Below are 23273 nucleotides of genomic sequence, written 5' to 3' on the forward strand. Positions count from 1 at the left end.
TTTATGAAAAATCTTTGTAGTTTATTTCTTAAAATGAAAAAGTTATTAGTTTACCAATAAAAAGAATTTACTCAGCAAAACTATTAGCCTGGATAAATACTATAGAGTAGATTAAATTAACTTATTATCCTGTATAAATACTATGTAGTAAATTAAATTAGTCGTTTGATTACGAAGTTTTAAAATTTATGTCATCATTTTTTTTTTCAAAAAGTGAAATATACCTTAGCTTGCATAAATAAGGTAGTAGGTATGTAAAAATTAAATTTAGGTGTTAGATGGTAGTAGGTATGTAAAAATTAAATTTAGGTGTTAGATATGTAAGTATATAAAAATTGAGTGCTATGTATGCAATTCTTCCAAGAAAAGTTTTAACATAATTATCAAAATAATAACAATGAACATTGATTAAAATAATCATTTTTAGCATAAAATTAATTTTTCATTAATATTACCCCTAAACAACTCAAATAACACCGACTCTGGCAAAAGGCGCGAATAACATCGTGTAACTTGCCAATAACACAAAAAACATAACTAATAACACCGCAATAATGCATGAATATTGTCGGAAAACAACTCGAATAACACCGGCTTGGGCAAAAAGTTTGAATAACACCGCGTAACTCACTAATAACATAAAAAAACCGTGCGAATATTTTCGCAATAGCATTTGAATACTACCGCAAAACACCGCGAATCAACGACTGAAAAAAGTCTCGAATAATACCACGAATAACACCACAATAACACTTGAATACTACTGCAAATAACACTGCAAAACACCACGAATCAATGGTTGACAAAAGACATGAATAATGCCGCGAATAACACCTGATGCGCCACGCAGGGAGGGTAGAGCTATAAACAATTTTCTCCGAATGTGGAACGCTGAGTCGAACCTGCGGCGACATGTAATACAAAAGAAAACCAACTTATCCTGCAACACAGCAAAGACGAAGATAACAAACACCAATGTCGGTGTTTTGAAAATGCTTCGCAGTTGTTACACTGCCAAACGGGCCCTCTGTCTCTCCTTTCTTACCCCGAGAGCTTCTTCGATTGCATGCGGCTTCGACTCCTCCCTCCCAGTCGACATTGCGGCTCGATAGCACCGCAATCCCTCGACGTTGCCGCTGCCTTAAACCCTGCATCGTCCTCCTCTCCTTCGCACACCGCTCAACTCCTTGGTAAGTCGATCTCACCTCTGCCTCTCTCAAACACATCCTTTTATAGGGCGGAAGTAGCCTATTGGCTTTTGACCTTCTCGCTTCCCCTCCGTTCGGTTTCTCGACACCTCTTTTCTACTTCCAAACTTCTTGCTTCATCTCCCTGCTGCTCAGCTCTTCAATTCCTTCCGGCTCCCTACATTTCCTCCCCTTATTGAAAATGTAAAAGCTATGTTATGGTAATCAAGACAATATTACTCATTTCCTGCAGATTTGTGTAAATCAAACTAGTTTATTGTCCACGCTGAGTATTATAATATGCATTTGATTAAAGTTTCAATTTCACAGAATTATTCAGTTTTTACACGAACTTAATTTTATTTCAGTGGCAAGACAGGTCTAAACGACTAGCTCCTTTGCTGGCATCTTTAGGCGAAGTTAATTGTAAGAACTTACAAATTTTGGATTCTAGCTATCAGAGAATTCAACTATGGAATACTGATTGAAATTTTTTTTTTTGCATGCTTATTTCAAGCAATTTCAACGCACAAGAAGGCCAACATTAACATCCTAACTCAGGGGTTGAACAAAGCAGTAATGATTGTTGGAATAGTACTTGTTTCTGTCATGCATGATGATATTGCTCCATCGTAAGTTATCTTTTTCATGCTGCTCTCATAAAACAGTTTAAAGAAGTGCTAAAAGAGTAATGATGCAGTCCTATTTTTTATTTTTGTTTTTTCCGGATTGATGAGCGATATATTGCAAAATGTATGCGTGGATTCCGTGACTTGAGATACAACCATCTCCTTCAACCAACCTTCAATTAAATTTCCACGTAAATTATTTCCACAACATTGTTCAGATGGCACTGTCCTTGTCCAATCTGACATGACATCTAATTTATGCAAAACTCCACTTGTTTTTTGCGACCTATATATAACTTGAAATACCTTATTTGTTTGGCATTTATAAGGTTTCTTAGGAGACAATAAGTTAATTTCATGAAATATAAGCTGATTCGCGGAGAAATTTGTCAATTACATTTGTATTGTAAAATAGATAGTTATTTATTTATTTATTTCTGAGTGACTCAATTTACATTCCACCAAATTATCTCTTTCTCTCTCTCTCTCTCTCTCTTTCTCTCTCTCTCTATATATATAATGTATATTTAAAAGAAGCAATTTCAAGAGATATGAAATATATAAGATATTACCTCAGCTGCCACATCATCTGTGGTTTGGCACTGAATTTAAATTGCGTAATTTTTGAGTGCAGTGTTATTCATACTATAATGATATTAATTACTAACATTTCTCCCCTAAATTTCTTAGGTATTATGTACTTTGTGATTCAAATCAATCTTGTTTCATACTTTCAGTTTATGGAGTGCACCGTGAAGCAGTAAGTTTTTCTTAACATTTCTCATCATTCCTAGTTGCCGCTAAACATTGGTTTTTAGCACTCTACCATTTTCTGCTAGTAATGTTATTCTAAAAGATAAACAAAATATTTTTTTTAAAATATTCAAATATGTAAATAATTGAATGGTTTAATGTTCATACTTTGCGTATTTATTTGTTTCATACATATTCATAGTTATCATAGATTGAGCTGTTATGCGGAGTAGCTGTAATCTTATAATTTTGCTGGTGTAGATTAAAGAAGGTGATCGAGTAACATTACTAGACCCATTTTACCGCATCAATGCTTTGACCTGGAAACAAAAGGTATGCTTTTGTTATTTCTTCTATAGCGTTTTTTATTTGACGTCCCATTTAATGTTTAATTTATTGAAATTCTTGAGCACTTTTGACTCTAGTTAAAAATAGATCCATCGAATCAAATACGTTTTTTTTTAAGTGGTATGTATTTTACCTATCGCATGGTCTGGCTTGTGACAAAATAAAGCTTAATTGGCTGGGCTTGGATTTATGAAAAAGGGAATGGGACTGAATAGTGAACCAAAGTACATGCTCTTCATGTTTTTCTTGACAATGAATCATTATAATGGCATTCTAAATGTAATAACTAGTTTTGTAAAATTAGGTAAAAATTTTTGACGACTTATATTGTATCCCAAACTTCGCATCTCTCAGATTTTAAGTCAAATCAATTTTATAACATTCTACACGTCAAATCGATTAATTCGCTATAGATCACTATGGGTAAATTATGAATGGATTGAGAAATATAAAAATTGGAAGTTATAAATTTAGTTAATTTCCTTTAACCCTTAATTGCCCCTCTTTAATTCTGACTTTTTGTTCCCAATTGAGTAACTCATGAAATTTAGCACTGGGATACATCGAATGAGGGGTGATCCTTAATCCAGAACCTTCACATTTTTTCCTTCTCTTCTCCCTGTTCTTGATTGCGCTACGATCACTACACTGTAACACAAGCACGATTACAACACTACACCTGCAGAGGAGGCGAGCTGCCCACCGAGTGCCGCAGCTTATGGTTTAGGCTTTTGGGATGAAATCAGTGAGTATGAAGCGCTCTCTCACGCTATTTGAGCTATTTCTTTTCATCCCCACACTTTCATTTTGAGAATTATTGCAAATTGTGCATCTTTTTTCGTTTCCAGACGCCATAACAGTTACGAGGATGAGGTTGTGTTAGAAATAAAGAAGTTGGTTTATGGATTTTTATGGGCTTCTAGGATGAAATCAATAAGGTTAAGGGAGAATAAGCAAAGATAGGAAGAAGGAAGAAAATTTGGCAAGATCGAAAAAAGTTAGGTTTTACCGTGAAGCCTGTTTAAGATATGTATTTTTTGTTAAATTACGATACGAGTCAGAATTTTATTAAATCCTAAGATATTTATGAATTTCAAGTTATTTAGACGAGGTGGGGACCTCAGATGAGTGTATGGAAGCTAGTCATATGACGACTCCATAAATTCAGGTAAATTAATTCTATATTAAGAAGGATAATTCGATTAATGCAAATTGCTTGAATTTTAAAGTTTAATTTTTTTTATATAAGTCATTAATATCAACATAAAGGTTATCGCAATGTCCAGCTAGTTACCGAAGTCTATGAATCTAGCGTGACAATTGAGATGTATAATTATATTTTTAAATTTCAGTAATATATTTTTTTTTCAAAGTATATGTTTGACTTTATATATGCTCTAGTTTAATTAGATTCTTCATGTTGTTAGACATGAATGATATGTATGATAAGTATGATTGGAAAAGATGTACATGATATGAAAGATATGCATGATATAAGAGATACAAATGATATGAAATATATGCATGATATAAGAGATATATCTGAGATAAGAGATATGATTGATATGGGAGATATGCATAATATGAGAGATGATTAATATGAGATACATGCATGATGATTAATTACATAAATGAGTAAATTTGCTTGCTAGTAGATGAATGAAGACGTCTCAAAAGGATGCAAATTATGAAGAATGAAATAATACATATATATAAATATTTGTATGTGCATGCTAAGAGGAGTTCACCCCCTAATGAGACAAGAAGGGGACACCAGTGCACCTACATGCATAGTTTTTCTACTACCCAGATAGCTATGATGTTTAGATCACTAACCGCAGTGTCGATGAGAGAATATCGACTAGGGGCGACCACCTCAGATAGTTGTGATGCCGCACCGACAAAAGAATATAAGGCAGAGGCGAGTGAGGACCTTTCTACCTCAGATAATTGTATTGTTTAGATCGCTAATCGCTATGTCGACAAGATAATATCGGTCATAAGTGCTAAGTTTTGTTGATGGTAAACCTCAAAGAGACAAATGTGTATGTAAAAAGTATAAAGTCAAAATAAACGCATTTGTAAGATTTGAGTTTTCATTGAGAAATCTCACTGATACATGTTTTAGTATAAATATGAAAGACCACATATTATAAGATTTTTTATAGAGATATGGAAGACCAGCATACATATTCATTTTTTTCTTAAGTTACTGTAGTTTATATGTGTGATTACTTCTTGATTATCTCTAAATATCTCATTGTTGTCATGACCTGATCCGGCGCTTAGAATTAACTAGGGCGAGAACTATGATCGGACGGTATTAACATTTTATTTTCTTTTCACAAAATATTTCAGTAACTCACAATATATAAAAGAGCTACTAATTTACAAAGTGCAATAAAATTGAACATCCAAAAATATCAACATATTATGAAAATCACATCTCAACTCAGTACTGAACAATAAATGTAGGAAATAATAAACAAAAACTACAAATATATAATAACTATTATTTATCAGCTGCAATCCTTCTATAAATCAAGTTTCTCCTGCCAGATATATCATCTTAAAGGTTTTATTCTCCTGAAAGAAAACATTAATTCCATCCATAACTATGCCTTAGTGAGTAATTATAGTCTAAAATGTATTAAATTCTTTTGTGATGCTATGCATGAATAACCAAAAGAAAATGCAGTTCATTTCATTAAAACTTTAAACGTATCCCTTTTTGTTATTTACCATTTTTAATCATTTTAAAAGTCATAATAAGATTATCGTCATAATCAAAGGTATCCTAAAAATGTGCCCGAATACACCCTAAAAAATGTAGCCAAAGGTATCTTCAAATTGCACATGAAGGCGCATCTTTACCATTTACTTTAACATGCACAGATATATTTCATCCCCTATCAGTACCATCTGGAGGTAATCCTGTGTGACTTAAACATTTATCTTTCATTCCATATGAATTTAAAATCATTAATAATATACCTTCATCAGTTTGTTGTTTTTTTTTCATCCCTTATACCATTTCAGATTTTCAAAATTAAATTCATAAATGCAATACCACTTTTAAAATATTTATTGTAATTATTCATTTAAATAATTTAATGCTTAAAAGAAAATAATAAGTCATCTTGCTTAGCTTGCTTGCCACACTAACTTTCTAACCCTTGACCTTCTAGGTTTAATATGCTTCAACCTAAATTATAGTTAAAATTAATATTTTATTAAATATTAATTCCTGATTAAGTAAATTAAACTTTAATTTAAAACATACATTATCTTTTAAACTTATTTGTCTTCTTCCTCAAATCCAAAGCATTAGTCAGTCTTCTTCCTCACTTCCTAATAAAAACAAAGTTTAATAACATTAATTAATCTAGCTAATTACATCATTAATTTCATTAATAAGATAAGGTTTAATATTTAATTTATAGGCTTTCAAATCGATCTCTTCCCCTTGTTTGCTTCATAAACCTCTCCTTCAAAGATGAAATGTCTTTGTTAGATTCCTGATTAAATTTGACATTCTATTTAGACACTAACACTCATATACATATAAAAATTTATCTATGTAATAATATATTAATTAACTAATTAAAATCTCAATTATACCTTTTTATAACTTCAACTGCCCTAACCCGCACGAAAGACTCGCTCCCTGCGTCTTTTTGCCTTCAGCTCAACCGTGCGAGCTCCCTTTCCTTCTTCGGTCGTGTGGCTCTACCCTGGGTAGTAAGAAAACGCTGCCTCCATCATCTACCTTCTCTTCCTTCGTAATCGAGCACGACACGAATCTTGTTAAGGCACAAAACCCCTTCTCTTCTTCTCATTTGAATCTTCTTAATCCTCCTCTTACTTTGCGCACCTGATTTTTCTCCTTTGGTCTCAGTAAACTCAATGCATGTAGAGGCTTCGACTCTCGGTTCGATTCAGAGCCATGCACGCAACTCCTTCCTCCTCTTCCTCTGCACCCATGAAGACTGGTGAAGCTGTTCGATTTGGGCACAAAGGTTTCCTTCTCTTTCGACTTCTCCTTCTTTCTTCTCTGATTCTTCTTTTGCTTTTTTTCTCTCCATTTCTTCTGTGATGTTTATGAGTGATGAATGATCGAGAGATGCCCTCCCCTCTCGACTTAACAAATCGTCCCAACTGTTTGATTCAGTAGTAATATTATTATTATTTAATTTTATTGTTTTTTATTCATTTATTAAAATTTTAGTTTATACTATTATGTTGTTCAAATATCTTTTTAAGGCTTTAAGTTTTTAAACAAGATGAACAGAAGAAGAGCAAATGTGTATAAGGGGCAAGAACAACAACCAAAAAGGTTCAAACTTTTATTATTAATTTAATTGCTTTTTTTAGTGACTCTTTCTTAAATAATTGTATATTAAATAGTTAGTGATAGAATTAGAATAACCGAGAGTTTATTTTCCATGTCGAATAGTTTGTTCTTGTCTTGTTTAATTTTACAATCTGTTCCTGTCTTGATTAATTCTAAGACTTAGGCTGTTTCATGATACTAAATGTTTGAATAATGTGTTATCAGCTGATTTCTTGGTTCTTCAAAGCCTGTTAGTACAATGAGCTTCACATGCGAGAGTTTTGTGTGTATGGGTATTTATAAAAGTTGAGGGTCTCTAATTTCTAATGTAACCTATGTTAGGAACTCATACTTTAAGCAAAAACTGGCCTCTTTATTATATAAGGGCAATAAACATACTATGTTTTCGACGAACAATCAAGTTTAGAAACTAATCAAATTCATAGTTAAAAGTGAGAGCCTGACACATTTCTCATATGACTAGATTTCAAGGATCATGTAAAACCAGCTATTGAGCGGATTAAAAGACAAGATACGTGGGAGTGCCCCCCCCCCCCCCACCAATCGCTTGAGATGGGTGATCGGCCAAAATAGTCCTGTTTTACTTTTTATGTATTCTTTTCCAGTATCATTCATTCCTTTTTGACATTTTTCTATATATATGTATCATGAGGTGATAGAAAATTTACGCGTGTAGGTACACTGGAGTCCCCACTTTTACCATTAGGAGGTGCTCTTCTTCTCAATATGCACGTCCAAAGACAATCTATTTCATTCTTTTGAGACATTTTCATTTATCTATTAGTATGTCTGCTTACTATCTTTTGTAACTATTCATCATACATATGTCATGCATATCTCACATATCATCCATGTAATAATCAAGTTTTGAGAACTTGGGTAAAATTTTTTGCAATATAAAATATACCCCAAATTTCGAATTCTTCATATTTCAACCAAGTTAGTTTTATAAAATTATACGCGTCAAAATAATCAATTTGATATAAAGCATTATATATTAATTATGAATTGAATGAGAGATAAAAAATTGAAGTTATAAGTTTAATTAACCTAATTAAACATATTTAAATCATTAATCTTGCATGGTTACTGTTCTCACTCACTTACCACATGCTATTTACCTCTATTTGGCCGTCGAATTGGGGAGGGGGGGGGGGTTCTCCCCAAACCCTTTGTTTCCTTTCCCTGTTCCCTGATTCTTGGTTGCATTGCACGAAGTCTCTCCCGCTTCTGACCTCCTCTCCCGATCTTCCTCTATCTCGTGATTTCAACGCTTGGTAACAAGATAGTGCAATCTCGCACTATAGCTGAGTCGCGCAGAGGAGGCGAGCAACTCGTACAGAGCTGGAGATAACATTTTAGGGCTCCGAGGTGAAATCGGTGAGTACGAAACCTTATTTCATACTACTTGAGATTTTATTTTCTCTCCTCTTGCTTTCATTTTGATATTTACTTCATTTTTCGTACATTGTTTATTTTTGGTAGCGGTCTGAAACGTTGATCTTGTGTCAAAAGTGTCGTAAGTGGTTTGTGATCTTCTGTATGGGTTTTAACACGAAATCAGAGAAGGAGAAAAAGAGATTTGAAGTGTTAGAAAGAATGGGGAAGATGCTTGGCATTCAAAAAGGTGGACTTGTGTCGAGAAACCTATTTGAGGTAACAATCTTACTTTTTGTGTTAAATTATTTTATGAGCTAAAAAATTATAAAATTCTAAGATATTTATAGATTTCAAGTTATTTATTTGATGTGACAAGTTCGAGGCGAGTGTGTGAAAGCTATTTGTAGGACGACTCCTTAAAAATTCAGGTAAATTAATTCGAAGCAAAGAAGAATAATTTTTTAACATAAATTTCTTAAATCGTAAAATTTAATATTATGTTTTATAGGTTATTGAGCTCATTAAAAGTCACCGCAACCTCTAACTAGCTATGAAATATTAAGATTTTAGCATGACAATTGAGGTGAATAATTACATTTTCAAACTTTAGTATTTATTCTTTCTTTCATAATGTATGTTTGACTCTATGTATGCTCTAGTTTAGATCTTTCATATTGTTAGATAGAAAATATATGTATCAGAAATAATATACAAGATATGTATGAGATTCATGATATGTATATTACGTATGATATGAAAGATATGCATGATAGAAAAATAGGCATGATATAAAAGATACAAGATAAGAGATATGCATGAGATGAGAGATATGCATGATGAATAGTTGTACAACTAATAGTAAGTATGCATGTTATTATATACATAAACATATCTCAGGATAATGTATGTTATGAAGAATGAAATAACTTCTACAAGAATGCTTGTATATGCATATTTAGAAGAGGATTTCACCCTCTAATGGTACAAGCAAGGGACGCCATTGTACATGTGCGTGTAGATATTATTCCAGACAATTATGATGGTTAGATCACTAAGCGTTGTGTCGATGGAATAATATCGGTTAGGGGCGAGTAGACTAAAGCTTACCTCCTCAGATAATTGTGATAATTACATTGCTAATTGATATGCCTACGGGATAATATTGGTCAGGGGCAGGAAGGGGGTCTTTCCACCCTAGACCATTGCGATGTGTGGATCGCTAGTCATTGTGCTGACAGGAACCGATGTGATAATATTGTCCAAGAGTGTGTAAGATTTTGTTGACGGTGATCTTCACAGAGACATAAATGTATATAAAGAGTATAAAGTAAAAGTAAAGTTAAGATAAATGTATATATAATTTATTTTATTTAGAAAAAAATTATTGATACATGCATTAACATCTATCAGATTGCGTATAAAAAATGAAAGACCGGCATATTATAAGAGTTTTTATAGACATGCATTTATATTTAGTTTTTTTTCTTGAAATACTGTAGTTTGGAAGCGTAATTACTTCTGGATTATCTTTAAATAACTCGTTATGTTATTTTAATATTATATTTATGTTTTAAACATTTGAACAAGAAGAAAAGAAGATGAGCAATTGTATACAGGAGGTGAGAACAACCAGAAATGTACCAATTTTTTTTATTAGTTTTATTTGCTTTCTTTAGTGGCTCTTTCACATCTCATTTAAATATTAAACTGCTTATGATAGAAATAGAATAGCAGGAATTGATTTTCATATTCCAACCACCCGTTTCCATCTTGGTTAACTCCAAGTTCCTTCGGGTTGGGTTGTGACAATTCATTTCTTATCTCATTCATGTCTTATATAATGCATATCTTTTTAACATGTCTATCTTGCATATCATGTCTATCATACATAACATGCATCTCATGTATATATTGTATATATTTTCTATCATGCATATCTTTTTTATCTAACAATATAAAGAATGTGTTATAATATAAGTTTAACTGAACTAAAACATATATGCAATCAACATATATTTTAAAATGAGGAAAATTACTGAAATTTAGAAACAAAATTTCTCACCTCAATTGTCACACTAGATTCTCAATATTCATTTATTATTTGGGTGTTGCGATTAAGGTTTTGAATTTAGCTTGAAGATTGTTAATTGCTCGAAATTTTATTCCAATCATGGCTCAGATCGAGATCAGATCGAAATAAAAGAGTCAAGCTACGAGCTATAATTTTGGATTTTGTTTTAGTCGATTTTCAGCCAACCTCGACTCGGCTCGAAATCGGATTGCTAACAATTGTTGTGATGTTAGGGCTGTAAATTTAGTGAATTTAGCTCGAAATTCGTTAATCGCTCCAAAATTAATTCAAATTTTCGCTTGGATCAAGATCAGATCGAAATAAACAAGCTGAGTTACGAGTCAAAATTTTGGATTGAATTTTTTTCGAGCCGATTTTGAGTCGACCTTAGCTCGGCTCGAAATCGAATCATTAACAGCCCTAATTGCATTAATATTTATGTTGATATTAATATCCTATATAACAGAAATTAAACTTTAAGATTAAAGAAATTTTTGTTAATCTAATTATTTTTCTTAAGTTAGCATATGATTAATTTATTTGACTTTACGAAGCCGCCTTACGACTAGTTCCACATATTTCTCGATCTCACCACCTCGGGTAAACAATATGATATTTATAAATATCTTGGCTCATAGATTAATTTAACCCAAAGCATAATTGATTTGCCAAAACGTACCTCAAATGGGTTTCACGACAACTAGCTCTTCTCCAAAAATGCTTATTATTCCGCCCTTTTCTTTTTATCTATGTTTACTCTACCCTTTACCTTGTTAATTTCATTTCGGAAGCCCTCACGGAAATCCACAAACCAACTCCTTCGCTTTCGACACAACCTCGTCTCTGCTACGACGACTAGAAACAAAAAGATGCACAATTTGTGGCATATCTCAAAACAAAAACAAAAGAAAAAAAATGTCTCAAATAGCTTGAAAGAGATTTTGTCCCTGAAGTCCAAATAAAGAGCTGCGATTCTAGGCGAGTTGTCAGCCTGCTGTAGATAGTGATTCTGCTATAGTCCAAAATCGCATAGAAGCAGACAGGAGAAGGGATCAGGAGAGAGCTTCGTGCAGATGAAACCGAGAGAGATGGGGGAGGGATTAGAAGACTCTTGAGTAAGGATCACGCCTCATTCGATTGAGCTTAGCTCTTAATATCAGGAGTGAGTCGGTTGAGAATAGTAAGTCGGGATTAAGCAGAGGTAATTAAGTGTTAATTAAAATTATTTAAACTTATGACTTGATAAATTTATATCTTCAAACCATAACAACAACACCGAACCTTTATTGCACTAAAGGATTAATGTCAATATGATTTGTCGTTAAATTAATGCTAGTTGTCGACAACCTAATGTAACCATCCACTTTTCACATCCGGGGTTTGGCACCCGACAACGGCAGTGTTATTATATCTTCCAACCCATTCAAAATTTAATATAGTGTTTTATATTGAATTGATCGATTTGAAGTTTAGAATTTTATAAAATTGGTTCGGTTGAAATCTGAGGGATGCAAAATTCGACATATATTTCAAGTCATTAGAATTTTTACCTGATTTCACAAAACTAATTATTACACGCACCTCATACCTACCCACCCCCAAACCCTAATCATGTTGCCGTGGAGGCAATTGTCTGAATCTGATTAGGCGTTAACTTTGGAAGAGTTATAGCGACAGCTCCATCAAGTGCTATAACGACTCAATGACTTTGAAGAAAGGACTTATGGAGAGGTTACAGAAGAGCATGGTAGCGAAATTCAAAGAGGAGAGGGGGAGGAATACCTAAATCCCTTCCATAGAGATGATTCTAGTGGAAAATAAAACAGACCACGACGCTTTGGGATACAGTAGCTGAGGATGTTGAGAGACGAAGTGTCTGTTAGAGTATACATAAATGAATTCTCTGTTGGAGGATACGGAGATGAAAAACATGTTGGAGATTACAAAGATGAAGTGCCTATTGGAGGATATAGTGGCTCAAGAGTGAGTGAATATATCAAATTTTGAGGGGAGTGAATCTCAAGGATTTTATAGAGTGGTTGCAGACTATCGAGAGGATCTTTAAGCACAAGAAGGTGCCATATAACCTAAAATTGGAACTGGCTGCTATCAAGGTGAAGAAGAGTGCTTCATTGCCATAGGAGAACTTGAAGAGAGAGAATTAGAGGACCAAGCAAGATTACTATATGGGAAAAGATGAAGAGAGACTTGTAGTGACAATATCTACCACTATATTGTCTCGGGATGTTTTCTTGAGGCTCTGTTATCTACAATAGAGGTAGCTACTCTTGGAGGAGTACACCACGGAATTCATGCAGTTTAAACTGAAATGTGTTTTGACGCAGTCAGAGGAGCACACAATAGCTAAGTATTTGGGAAGCCTGAAGCCAGCCATCAGCATTCAACTACAACCTTACTAGTCTTTGACTGACATTCAAACTTTAGCACCGAAGGTGGAAAGATAAAAAAATCAATTCCTTTTTAAAGTTCTTAATTGTCAATTCTCTCTTGATTTATAACTCTCAATTCCTTCTTAATGTAGATTCAGATATTATGACCCATTCAATGTTAAAACTCAATTAGTTGGCTGAGTTAAAAAAAAGTACAATGTTCAAATGGCCTTAGAAAAATTACACACATTTTAATTGCACTGGTTTAATTTTTTGAGTTTTTCTTATGATCAGTTGGGCATTGTCAAAGTGAATGATTCAGTTATCAGGACTTAATTCTAATCCATCCCTGTCATGATTATTTACACTTTGAAAAATTGTAGCTAATCTAGTTAGATTCATGCTTCCTAGTATGAATGTTACATGAAAGTAAAGTCCTCAATTTAGCTATGTGACTCACTATCTGGGAAGTGTGTGGACATCATTCCCCCCAAAGCTTGTTTTATACTGTATACTTGCTGTGTGAATCGTACAACAGACTGAAAGAAAACAAGTAAAAACAGGGAATATAGAACAACACTTGTAACTGGTATGTCTCTATCCATGAATCTCATATCACATCTATATCAGGAAAGCTACTAGAGAAGTCACAACTAACAGAAGCAATACGGTGCATAAGTGCAGCTCAAACATGAAATCAACACTGAGTAGACAAGTAATGTAGCAAATCACAAAATTGAACATCCATCCACAAGCTGTATCATCTAGTAGTAGCTCAAATTATCCATAGTCAAATACATGTCAACCAACTCATCACAACATCACTCAGTCATATCACCAGCAAAAACAACAACAAGACTGCTGCCCCTATCTCACTACTCATCATTATCACCCTCCTTCATCTGGTCATCTCCCTTGCCATAGATTTGGAATGGTGACGACGTCGAGGCACGCTGCACCATGGTTTCCTCCTTGAGCTGCTTTTTTTTAACGCACATCAAAATGCCTCTTATGTTTTGAAATCCTGACCTTCTTCCTTCTCGCTCTTTATCTATCTCTTGTTCTCTAATTTGGTTCTTCCCTCATTCGAGTGAGACATCTGTCTCTTAATAAGTAACTGTGAGATGATTGATGTTTTTGAATCGACCTAAAGTTGAAATTTCTCATTTTTTTCATTTATTATTTATGTTTATTTATTTATTTCGTTTATTACATTCTCGTCTCTATATAAAAATGTTGTCTTCTAAATTTATGAACTTTACACAAGCTAATCATTATGCAGATGAAACATGATCTATCCAAAAAAATTTTAAGAAAGTCTAATTCATGTTACGTGCTTACAAAAATAGAGTTAATGAATTTAACATTTAAGATAACATAATTCAATTAAACAATCTTTGAACAGCTGAAATATCATAACATAAAGAAAATTAGACATCCTAAACAAGGTAACATAATTGACATAGAACTCAACTTCTCAAATAAAAGTGCATCAAGAGAGTCTACACAATATTAACTAACATGAAACTCATATGATAAATCACTCATCAAACTCTATTAGCAAGACATCAGTAGCAATAGCTTCTTCATGTTCACGATGAGTTAAGGAATAGACTTTTGGTCGAATGTTCTACCTTGATTGCTTCTTATGAGTTATTATACTAGCTTTTGTCATCCTCTGTTGACCACTTCTAAAAGTAGTTCCCTTCGAAAAATTCCTCTACATTGAATACCTCCCGAAGTTAGCATTTGGTATGGATCTCTGAATATAATTAGGACAATTTCTCATATGATGTCAAACTCTATTAGTATTTTTCATCCTTTGCTACTCGCCTGATTATCAACTCCATCATCATATGATTATATTTTCTTCCCATTAGATCCTTTAGAAAGAACTGTTGGTGCCACTTCTTCCAAACTGTTCTTTTTTTGCAAATCCTTACACTTCTGAGTTTGTTGAAAGTCAATTTCGACCTGCTTTGCTCTCACCACTAACATTGAATAGTCTTTAATCCCTAGTGACACTAATGGTTTTCTTATGAATCTTTAAATCCAGAATGGAACCCATGGCATTTCTCTTCTACATTAGGAATGAGTCGTGTGACAAACCTCGAGAGCATAGTAAAATCCTTTAAATCGCTAAAATGCATGATCAAACGATCATCCTGCACCAACCTAGTAAATTTATCATGCATCTTTCTTTTGGATGACAGTTTTACTAACCAATTTTGAAGGTTTTCATGAAATTCTTCCACTGTAATAAGTGGCTAGATTGACCGCCAAATTTTTCGTACAACTACCCTTGTCACCATCTCTTAGCTTTCCCTTCAAAGACAATTTTAGCAAGTGTAATCTTTCTTCTGATAGACATGCTATACTCTCTATAATCTTCTTCACTCTAATCACCCAATTTTCAGTTTTCACTTATATGTGTGCTCCAGAAAATAAAGTTGGTCTCATATTTTGGAAATGCTTCAAGTAGTTATCCATCTGCTCCCCCATTGCTACTGGTCCAAGGTTGAGAATTCCTAATAAGGTTTGTTTTTCATTATTTTCAGAAAGGACATAGGTATCAATTGTGATATTTTGGGGCATATCAGCTCTTACATTATTTTGATATCTTCTTCCTCCTCATTATTCATAGTATTGAAATAAAATAAAACAATCTAATTAAACGGTTAAAATTTCAATTTATACTATTTATAACTTATTCAATCATCTTATTTGCTCTTTTTTTTTTACAGGATTGAAACCTAACTTATCTTTGATGTCACTTTTGTCACGATCCGATCAGAGGGCTTAGAATTTTTAAAGTATGAACAAAATGTCAAAGGGTGAAATTTAAAATCTTCTGTTCATTTTCTATCGCTAACAATTTACAATCCAAATAAAATCTGAAAGAGTCACTAACGAAAGCAATTTAATTAATAGATAATAAATTTACCTTTTTGCTTGTTAACCTCGCATTATGTATTGATTTTCTCTTTTAGCACTCATTACCTATTCAAAAGTTTAAACCTTTAATTTGTTAAAACAACAAAATCAGTTATCCAAGATAATCTAGTAGAGTAATTATACTTTTAAATTATAGTAATATAAGAAAAAAAGACAATATGTATGCTAGTCTTTTCTATCACATTATAGAAAATCATATAAAATTGTAAATAATATATTCATGATGTTGGCTCATCGAAAGAATCTAAATTTTTATATGCATTAACTTTAGCATTACTTTTCAAGGGTTAATGTATTAACTTTAGTATATTTCTTACTCTGAACTTTCATATCTTTCTCAGAAGTATCGTCTAAACATGACCTAACATACCCCTGGCCAATACATACTCTGTCGGCAAAGTGGGGCGAGATTTTGGCGAGTTCCAAGGTTCAACATGCGAAATCAGTTCTGTGGGATGACTCCTGCCGCAAAATTATCGCTATTGTGAATGCGGTATAGGGGAACCAAGCTCGACTCCTTCCTAGTTCAACTTATACATGATTTGTTTTCCTTTTTTTGATTTTCTTCCATTTCTTTATTTCTAATTAGGTTTCTTTTCTGGGTGAGACTATTTATGTGTTTTGTTTTTTGGTTTTGGGGCTTTTGATTTAATTTATGTTATTTGGATATGTTTCCTTATGATTTTCCTTATTGGAGTGATATATCCTTTGATTTTCTTTCCGGTGGTATGTCTGTAGTCTAATAGGATCGGGGTGGTAATCTCTCTCGGACGTTCGGAGGCCTCCTTCATCTTCCAACTTGCAGTAAACTACTGTTTGTAGCAGGAAACCCATTGTTTTTCATTCGGGCTCGCTGTCTAGCTGCCCATACCTTGCCGATTTGTTGTTTTACTGCTGTTTTCATTGAGGACAGCCGTCAAACTCGCCCCACCTTCTGTCGCATCGCATATTTCACTTCCTACAGACTTCCCAATGCCGCCATCTGCTGTTTTCAACCAGAAATCGCCCCTTTTGTGCTTCCAGTTTGCTGTCCCGTCACTGTTTACACCGGTTTTCAGCTGCCCTCCAACCTCCTCATTCACATAATCAATCCTGCAACTATTTCAACACATTTTATGTTGTATCACACAATCTAGGAATACTAGAATGATGTTATTTGGTATCAAAGCTAGTTGAACTTTCAGTTGGAAGAACTAGACACCATGCAGTCGAGGTGACACTCTCAATGAGGTGCTTTAAAATTACCTTATGCAACTTTAAATTATCTAGTTGCTGCAGAGGCTAGCTGATTTTGAAAGAAACCAGCATGTGGAAGTCACCCATAGCAACAACGGTGAAAGAAGCTTCTAGTGATGAAGAATTAATGCCATGTCGATTCGGTATTGAGTATAAGAGGAGTGAAGAAGATTTTGGAGTCAAGGTGGACCTATTAGATTTTGACGGTCAAATGAATCCGGATGAGTATAGTGAATGGCTCTAGATATTGGAACAAATCTTTGAGTGGAAAGATATTCCAAGCGATAGTAAGGGTAAGCTTGATTGCCACCAAGCTAAGGAAGAGTGCGTCTCTGTGCTGAGAAAATTTGAAGCGCGTACGCTAGCTTAAAGGAAAGAAAAAACAAAATTACTACCTGGTCTAATATAAAAAGGGAGATGCAGGGCAAGTACCTACTAGCACATTGTAGACAGGAAATGTTCTCGTGGCTTCACCAATTAAAATGGTAGTATCTCTTAGTAGAGAAGTACATCGCTGAGTTCAAGCAGCTTATGCTAAAGTGTGAGCTAGTGGATCCCAAGGAGAACACCATAGCTTGATATTTGAGGGTATTGAGACATTCTATTGGCAATGTGGCACAGTTGCAACCATATTGAACTTTACGGAATGTTCAAACCCTAACTCTGATGGTGGAGGGACAACACCGCAGTATGAGGTTCACACCACCCTTCAAACATAGTTCACCCCCAAGTAGCAGGAGTACACATTGTGTGTATCATCTGAGGCTACTTTGCAAAAGAAGGAGAGATAGTCAAGGATAATGATGTAGGAGCGTCCCACAAAAATTACGGGATTCAACACTGCAATTCCGATCATTAGATTTTCACAAGTTCAAGAATTTCGAACGTGGAATCGATCCTGTGAAGTCGCGCATGCCACGGAATCATAGCTACTTCAATCACAGTATAGGCAAACCGAGCACGACTCCTTCCTGATTCAACATTTGCGTGATTTTTTTTTTCCTTTTTGATTTTCTTCTATTTCTTTATTTCAAAATTAGTGTTATTTCAGGATGAGACTTTTTTTATTAATGTTATTTGAAGATATTTTCTTCTTTTTTCTCAATTGGAGTGTTGTATCATTAACTTTTCTTTTTGGTGGTATGACTGTAGACTAATAGGATCGAGGCGATGATCTCTTTCGGAAGTTCAGAGTTCTCCTTCATTTTCAAACTTGCAGTAAACTATTGTTCACAACAGGAAACCCACTATTTTTCATTCTGGCTCATTGTCCAACGACTTGTACTTAGTTGATTGTCATTTGACATTGTTTTTCAATTTAGATAGTCGTCAAAATCGTCCCACGTGCTGTCCCACCACAGATTTCGCTTTCTAAAGCCTTACCAATGTCATCGCCTGCTGTTTTCAACCGAAAACCACCCATTTTCTGCTTCATGTTTGTTGTCCCGTCTCCCTTCATAACGGTTACCCGCCGCCCTCCAACCTCCCCTCTCTCGTAATCAATCATACATTATTTCCAACATCTTTTATGCTTTATTGCACCATTTAGGAACTATAGAACGGTATCACCAATATGTGCACTTCTACTAGAATCTAAAATATTATGTAATAATCTGATATATGCACTTCTACTCAAATCTAAATGTCAAACAATAATCTATAATTTTATAGAAAAATCATTGTGCAATTATTTAACATGCATATTTTTCTATCTAATAATACGAAGAATTGCTTGTAAGTTGAATTACATTAGAATATAATATACATAAAATCAAGAATGTGTTCAAGTAAAAAAAATTATTGAAATGTAGAAAAATAACTACTCACATTAAGGAATAAGTGTTCAAGTAAAAAAATATTATTGAAATGTAGAAAAATAACTACTCACATTAACCTTTAAAAATTTTTTTAAAAGTTTAGTCCTCCCCTTTACTTTATTTGTCACCCCTATCAATTAAAAGTACATATATAAGGATCTTATTTCTAAAATAACGGACTTAAATATAACTAATTAGATAAAACATTTTTCTCCTAATCATGTTTTTAAATCAAGTGCTCTTTCAAATCTGGTCATTAATTTTAACTCATGAAATTTAACATTTAATTAATGACATTTAATTAAAAGAATATACATAATAAATACATAAATCTTTACCTTTCACTTTTCCTCAATTTCCAAATAAAAAATTCCTTCCTTCTCTTGTTCTAGATCTGATATCTATTAATAAAATAATAATTAATACTTTCAGTTAAATATGTAAAATATCAAATTATAAAATTGACCTTGAACTTATAATCTTTGTTATTAATTCATAAGGCTTAATATAAACTAATAACATCAATTTAAAAAAATATATATTTTTTTATAATAAAATAAAAACATAACCCCTATACTTACCTTAAATTTCTAAATTCAGTCTCCCTACCTGCATGAAACTCGATCCCTTCTGTTTGGCTCCCTCCCGCAACCTGCTCGGTTTCCCTCGCCTTTGCTTTCCACCTTTTCCTTTGCGCACTAAGGATGATGTTTGCTTAACTTGTCCCCTTCTCCCTCAAGCAACCACGTGCAACAAACCCCAAGGGGCATGTGGTAGCCGATTTTAAGCAGGATTTAGTATAAATATTGCCAAATGACAAAAAATTTGATTGTAGGTCCGGAGGACATGTAAATCCTAAAATGAGGCCAATTCACAATAAATTCGTGATTTACTAAATCCTGTAGTTTGAAAGATTTAATGGGTTAAAGCAAAAATGAAAATAAACTTTTGCACGAGAAGCTAAAGCATACGAACGTTGAATGAGGTTTACCTTCTTCAATGATTTTTGGTAGGAGCGGACCAGAGGGAGGAGAAAGATGAGAGTTTCAGAAGTCTTTCCATGTTGCGATCCCGCCGTCACCTTCCCAGCTCTAATCGTGGAGCATTCGGCTGCGAAGGTTATTGTGGGCGAAATTAGTAGAGTTGGGACTTTCGCAAGGTTTCCGGGTAGGAGATGGGAAGGAGAAGATGGTTGTGACTTTAATTTATTTTTAATTATTTATGTTAATTTAATTGAATAATAACAAAATTAATTAATTAATATGCTATCAAATTAATTATAATCAAATAAATATTTATGTAATTATTTAATTATTAATTAATAAAAATAGATTACATATTAAATTTAATCATTTTATAAAATTTTAAAAATTATTAATTAGTTTGATAATTAATTAATGTTAAATAATTATTTAATATAATCAGACTAATAAAATTATGATTATTGATTAATTAGTTCTATAAAAATTTAATTAATGATTAGTATAATTGTAAATAAAAAGCTTAAAGTAAACTTTAACTTAATTTTATTATTGATATACAAACATTAAGCTTTTAAATCCAAAAGTCGTTGGAAATCATACTTTTAGATTTTGTAACTACCCAAATCCTACTAAAGGTTGTCAAACAATTTATCAGGATTTACTTACCATCATAGTGAACAATTTTAAGATTTAACCCCCTTCATATTTGATAAATTTGGATTTACAATATTTGCTAAATTCTACTTATAAATCCTACTTGCAACCAAACAACTCCTAAGGGTGCACTGCCTTTTTTTCTTCTTTCCCATAGACAGCCTAACTCCTGTCTCTTGCAGGAGTCGCTTTTGAATTAGCTTGTGTTCTCGCTAGTGTTCTCCAATGCCTGCCTCGACACACCACAACACACAAAAAATGTTAAGGTTCCTTGCATTGTGGCTTCCTCCTTCAGCTTTGACGTAGAGTGCCAATGCTCTCTCACACGATACATCTTCTTGTGTGTGTGTGTGTGTTTTGTTTTGTTTTTGTTTTTGTTTTTATTATTATTTTTTTAAATTTTTAAGCACGTGAGAATGCCCCTTAAAATTCGATATCTCATCCTCTTCCTCGCTATGTGTCTCTCTCTCTCTCTTGTTCTCTCATCGGGTTCTTCTTTCATGCTCTGGTGAGACATCCATCCCTTAAAAAATAACCGTGAGATGGTTGATGCTTTTGAACCGACCTGAAGTTAAAATTACCCTTTTATTCATTTATTATTATTATTAATTTTTTGGGTCAGTTACATGCATAGCACCCAATTCTTATGAATTTACCTATCTCGCACCAAAAATTTTTATTTTTACAAGTACCATATGAAAAATAACACTCATTATCACTTTTTAATGGTCAAATCTATATTTTCATTCATAGCTAAAGTCTTATTTAGGTGTGAGATAGATAATTTCGCCCAAATGAATTGTTAAAGATTCGTGCTTTTTAATTTTTTTTCTACTTCATTCTAAAGGTTCTGTAAATAAACTTGGCGAAGCTTTAACATGACTCAAAAGGATCAACAGAGTTCTTTTTAGCTTGTGGAATCCAATTTTCGTTTTCTTTGGCAAGATTATTACAGCCCACGCCATCACACTTTTTCTTTTGCATATTCATTGCTTTAAATTCCTGGTACCATTAGCTGATGGTATTCTTCTTTGCTCACATTTAGGATTTTTTTTTTGTCTCATTTATTTTTTAATTGACTTCCGAATGGGCACATTTTTTTTTTTTTTTGGCGAATTATGCAGCATTATGAATTCAATTCAATCCGTGTGGATTTTGTGGAACAAATCCTTGTGAATGAGAAGGCACCGGCTGCCAGACATGCGGTCCGTGCAAGCATCAATGCACAGCTGAAGCCCTGAGTATGCAACTTTATTACTTCTCAACTTAGCACATTTTTTGGTTAATTTTTTGCTATTTTTGATACATCATTTTATATGTGATTTAAATCCAATTAAACACTAGCTTTTTGCCCAAATGAATTGTTAAAGATTCGTGCTTTTTAATTTTTTTTCTACTTCATTCTAAAGGTTCTGTAAATAAACTTGGCGAAGCTTTAACATGACTCAAAAGGATCAACAGAGTTCTTTTTAGCTTGTGGAATCCAATTTTCGTTTTCTTTGGCAAGATTTGAACCACTTCTGCATTGTTTTGGAGGAGTTCCAACATGAAGATGCCTTTAATTTATAACTAAATTTGCAGTTATGTTAATGATAGTATCAAGCATCTATTGGTATAATAATGAGAAACAGTACTTAAGAGGTTGACCTTGACGAAGGTTACATTGTTGAATCTTGATGCAATATTGATGGAAGGGTTGTGGCGCGACCATAGGTTACTGCTTTATCAAACGAAAAATTTGACATCTGCATTCGCTGCAATAGAAGATAACATCTTACCGCCTTCTCAAATGAAGCTTAGGAATCAGCATAGACTTTTCAGATTTTGTTGAAATCAGTCCGGGCGCGCTAATGAAATCAGGCCACGACACCCCGTTCGACAGAGAAAAAAATGGCGTAGTAACACGGGAAATATTCTCTCTCGTGTTATTCATGTGTTATTGTGTGTTATTCATGTGTTATTGTGTCCTGAGAATATTTTTGGTGTTATAATAACATGAATAACACATGAATAACACGGGGGAGAATGTTCCCCCGTGTTACAGCGTCGTTTTTTCACTACTGTCGGGAATATTCTCATGTTATTCAAGTATTATTGTGTTTTATTCATGTGTTATTATGTCTTGATAATATTTTTGGTATTACAATAACACAATAACACATCAATAACACATCAATAAGACGGGGAATATTCTCCGTGTTACTGCGCCATTTTTTTTGGAAATATTCCCCGTGTTACTGCGCCATTTTTTTCCCTGTCGCGCGGGGTGTCGTGGCTTGATTTAATTGGCTAAGCACGTTACTTCTAAATATTGATGTAATATTTTTTCCTAAATTGTTAGCAAGAATTAATTTTCAACCTTATAATTCAAAATTATAACTAAAATAATGTACGCTGTGCAAGTACCTAACATCCATACTGTAATCTTAACCATTAAAGAAATATATTTGATTTCATGATTTCTGCTGCAGATTCCCTCCCTCATTTCCTAATTTTCAGATTTAACCAGTGCGTTG

General features: G+C 33.5%; 1 protein-coding gene across 7 annotated transcripts in view; it reads left to right on the forward strand.

Moving 5' to 3' along the window:
- LOC110018551 (tetratricopeptide repeat protein 5-like) overlaps positions 1 to 22170 on the forward strand; it is a 100742-nt gene extending 78572 nt beyond the window's left edge. For 3 of the 7 annotated variants that reach the window (XM_020715897.1, XM_020715898.1, XM_020715900.1), the window contains 5 exons: positions 1556 to 1613; positions 1705 to 1819; positions 2507 to 2576; positions 2831 to 2902; positions 21882 to 22168. In XM_020715897.1, coding sequence (XP_020571556.1) covers positions 1556 to 1613; positions 1705 to 1819; positions 2507 to 2576; positions 2831 to 2902; positions 21882 to 21998 — 432 coding nt within the window. In that variant the 3' untranslated portion in view covers positions 21999 to 22168. Of the gene's footprint in view, positions 1 to 1555; positions 1614 to 1704; positions 1820 to 2506; positions 2577 to 2830; positions 2903 to 21881 lie in introns of all 7 variants that reach the window. The other 4 variants (XM_020715894.1, XM_020715899.1, XM_020715896.1 and 1 more) reach the window with 4 other exon arrangements.
- Positions 22171 to 23273: the final 1103 nt, after the last annotated feature.

The sequence above is a fragment of the Phalaenopsis equestris genome, unplaced genomic scaffold (genome assembly GCF_001263595.1).
Source record: "Phalaenopsis equestris unplaced genomic scaffold, ASM126359v1 Scaffold000024, whole genome shotgun sequence".
NCBI classification, from domain to species: domain Eukaryota; kingdom Viridiplantae; phylum Streptophyta; class Magnoliopsida; order Asparagales; family Orchidaceae; genus Phalaenopsis; species Phalaenopsis equestris.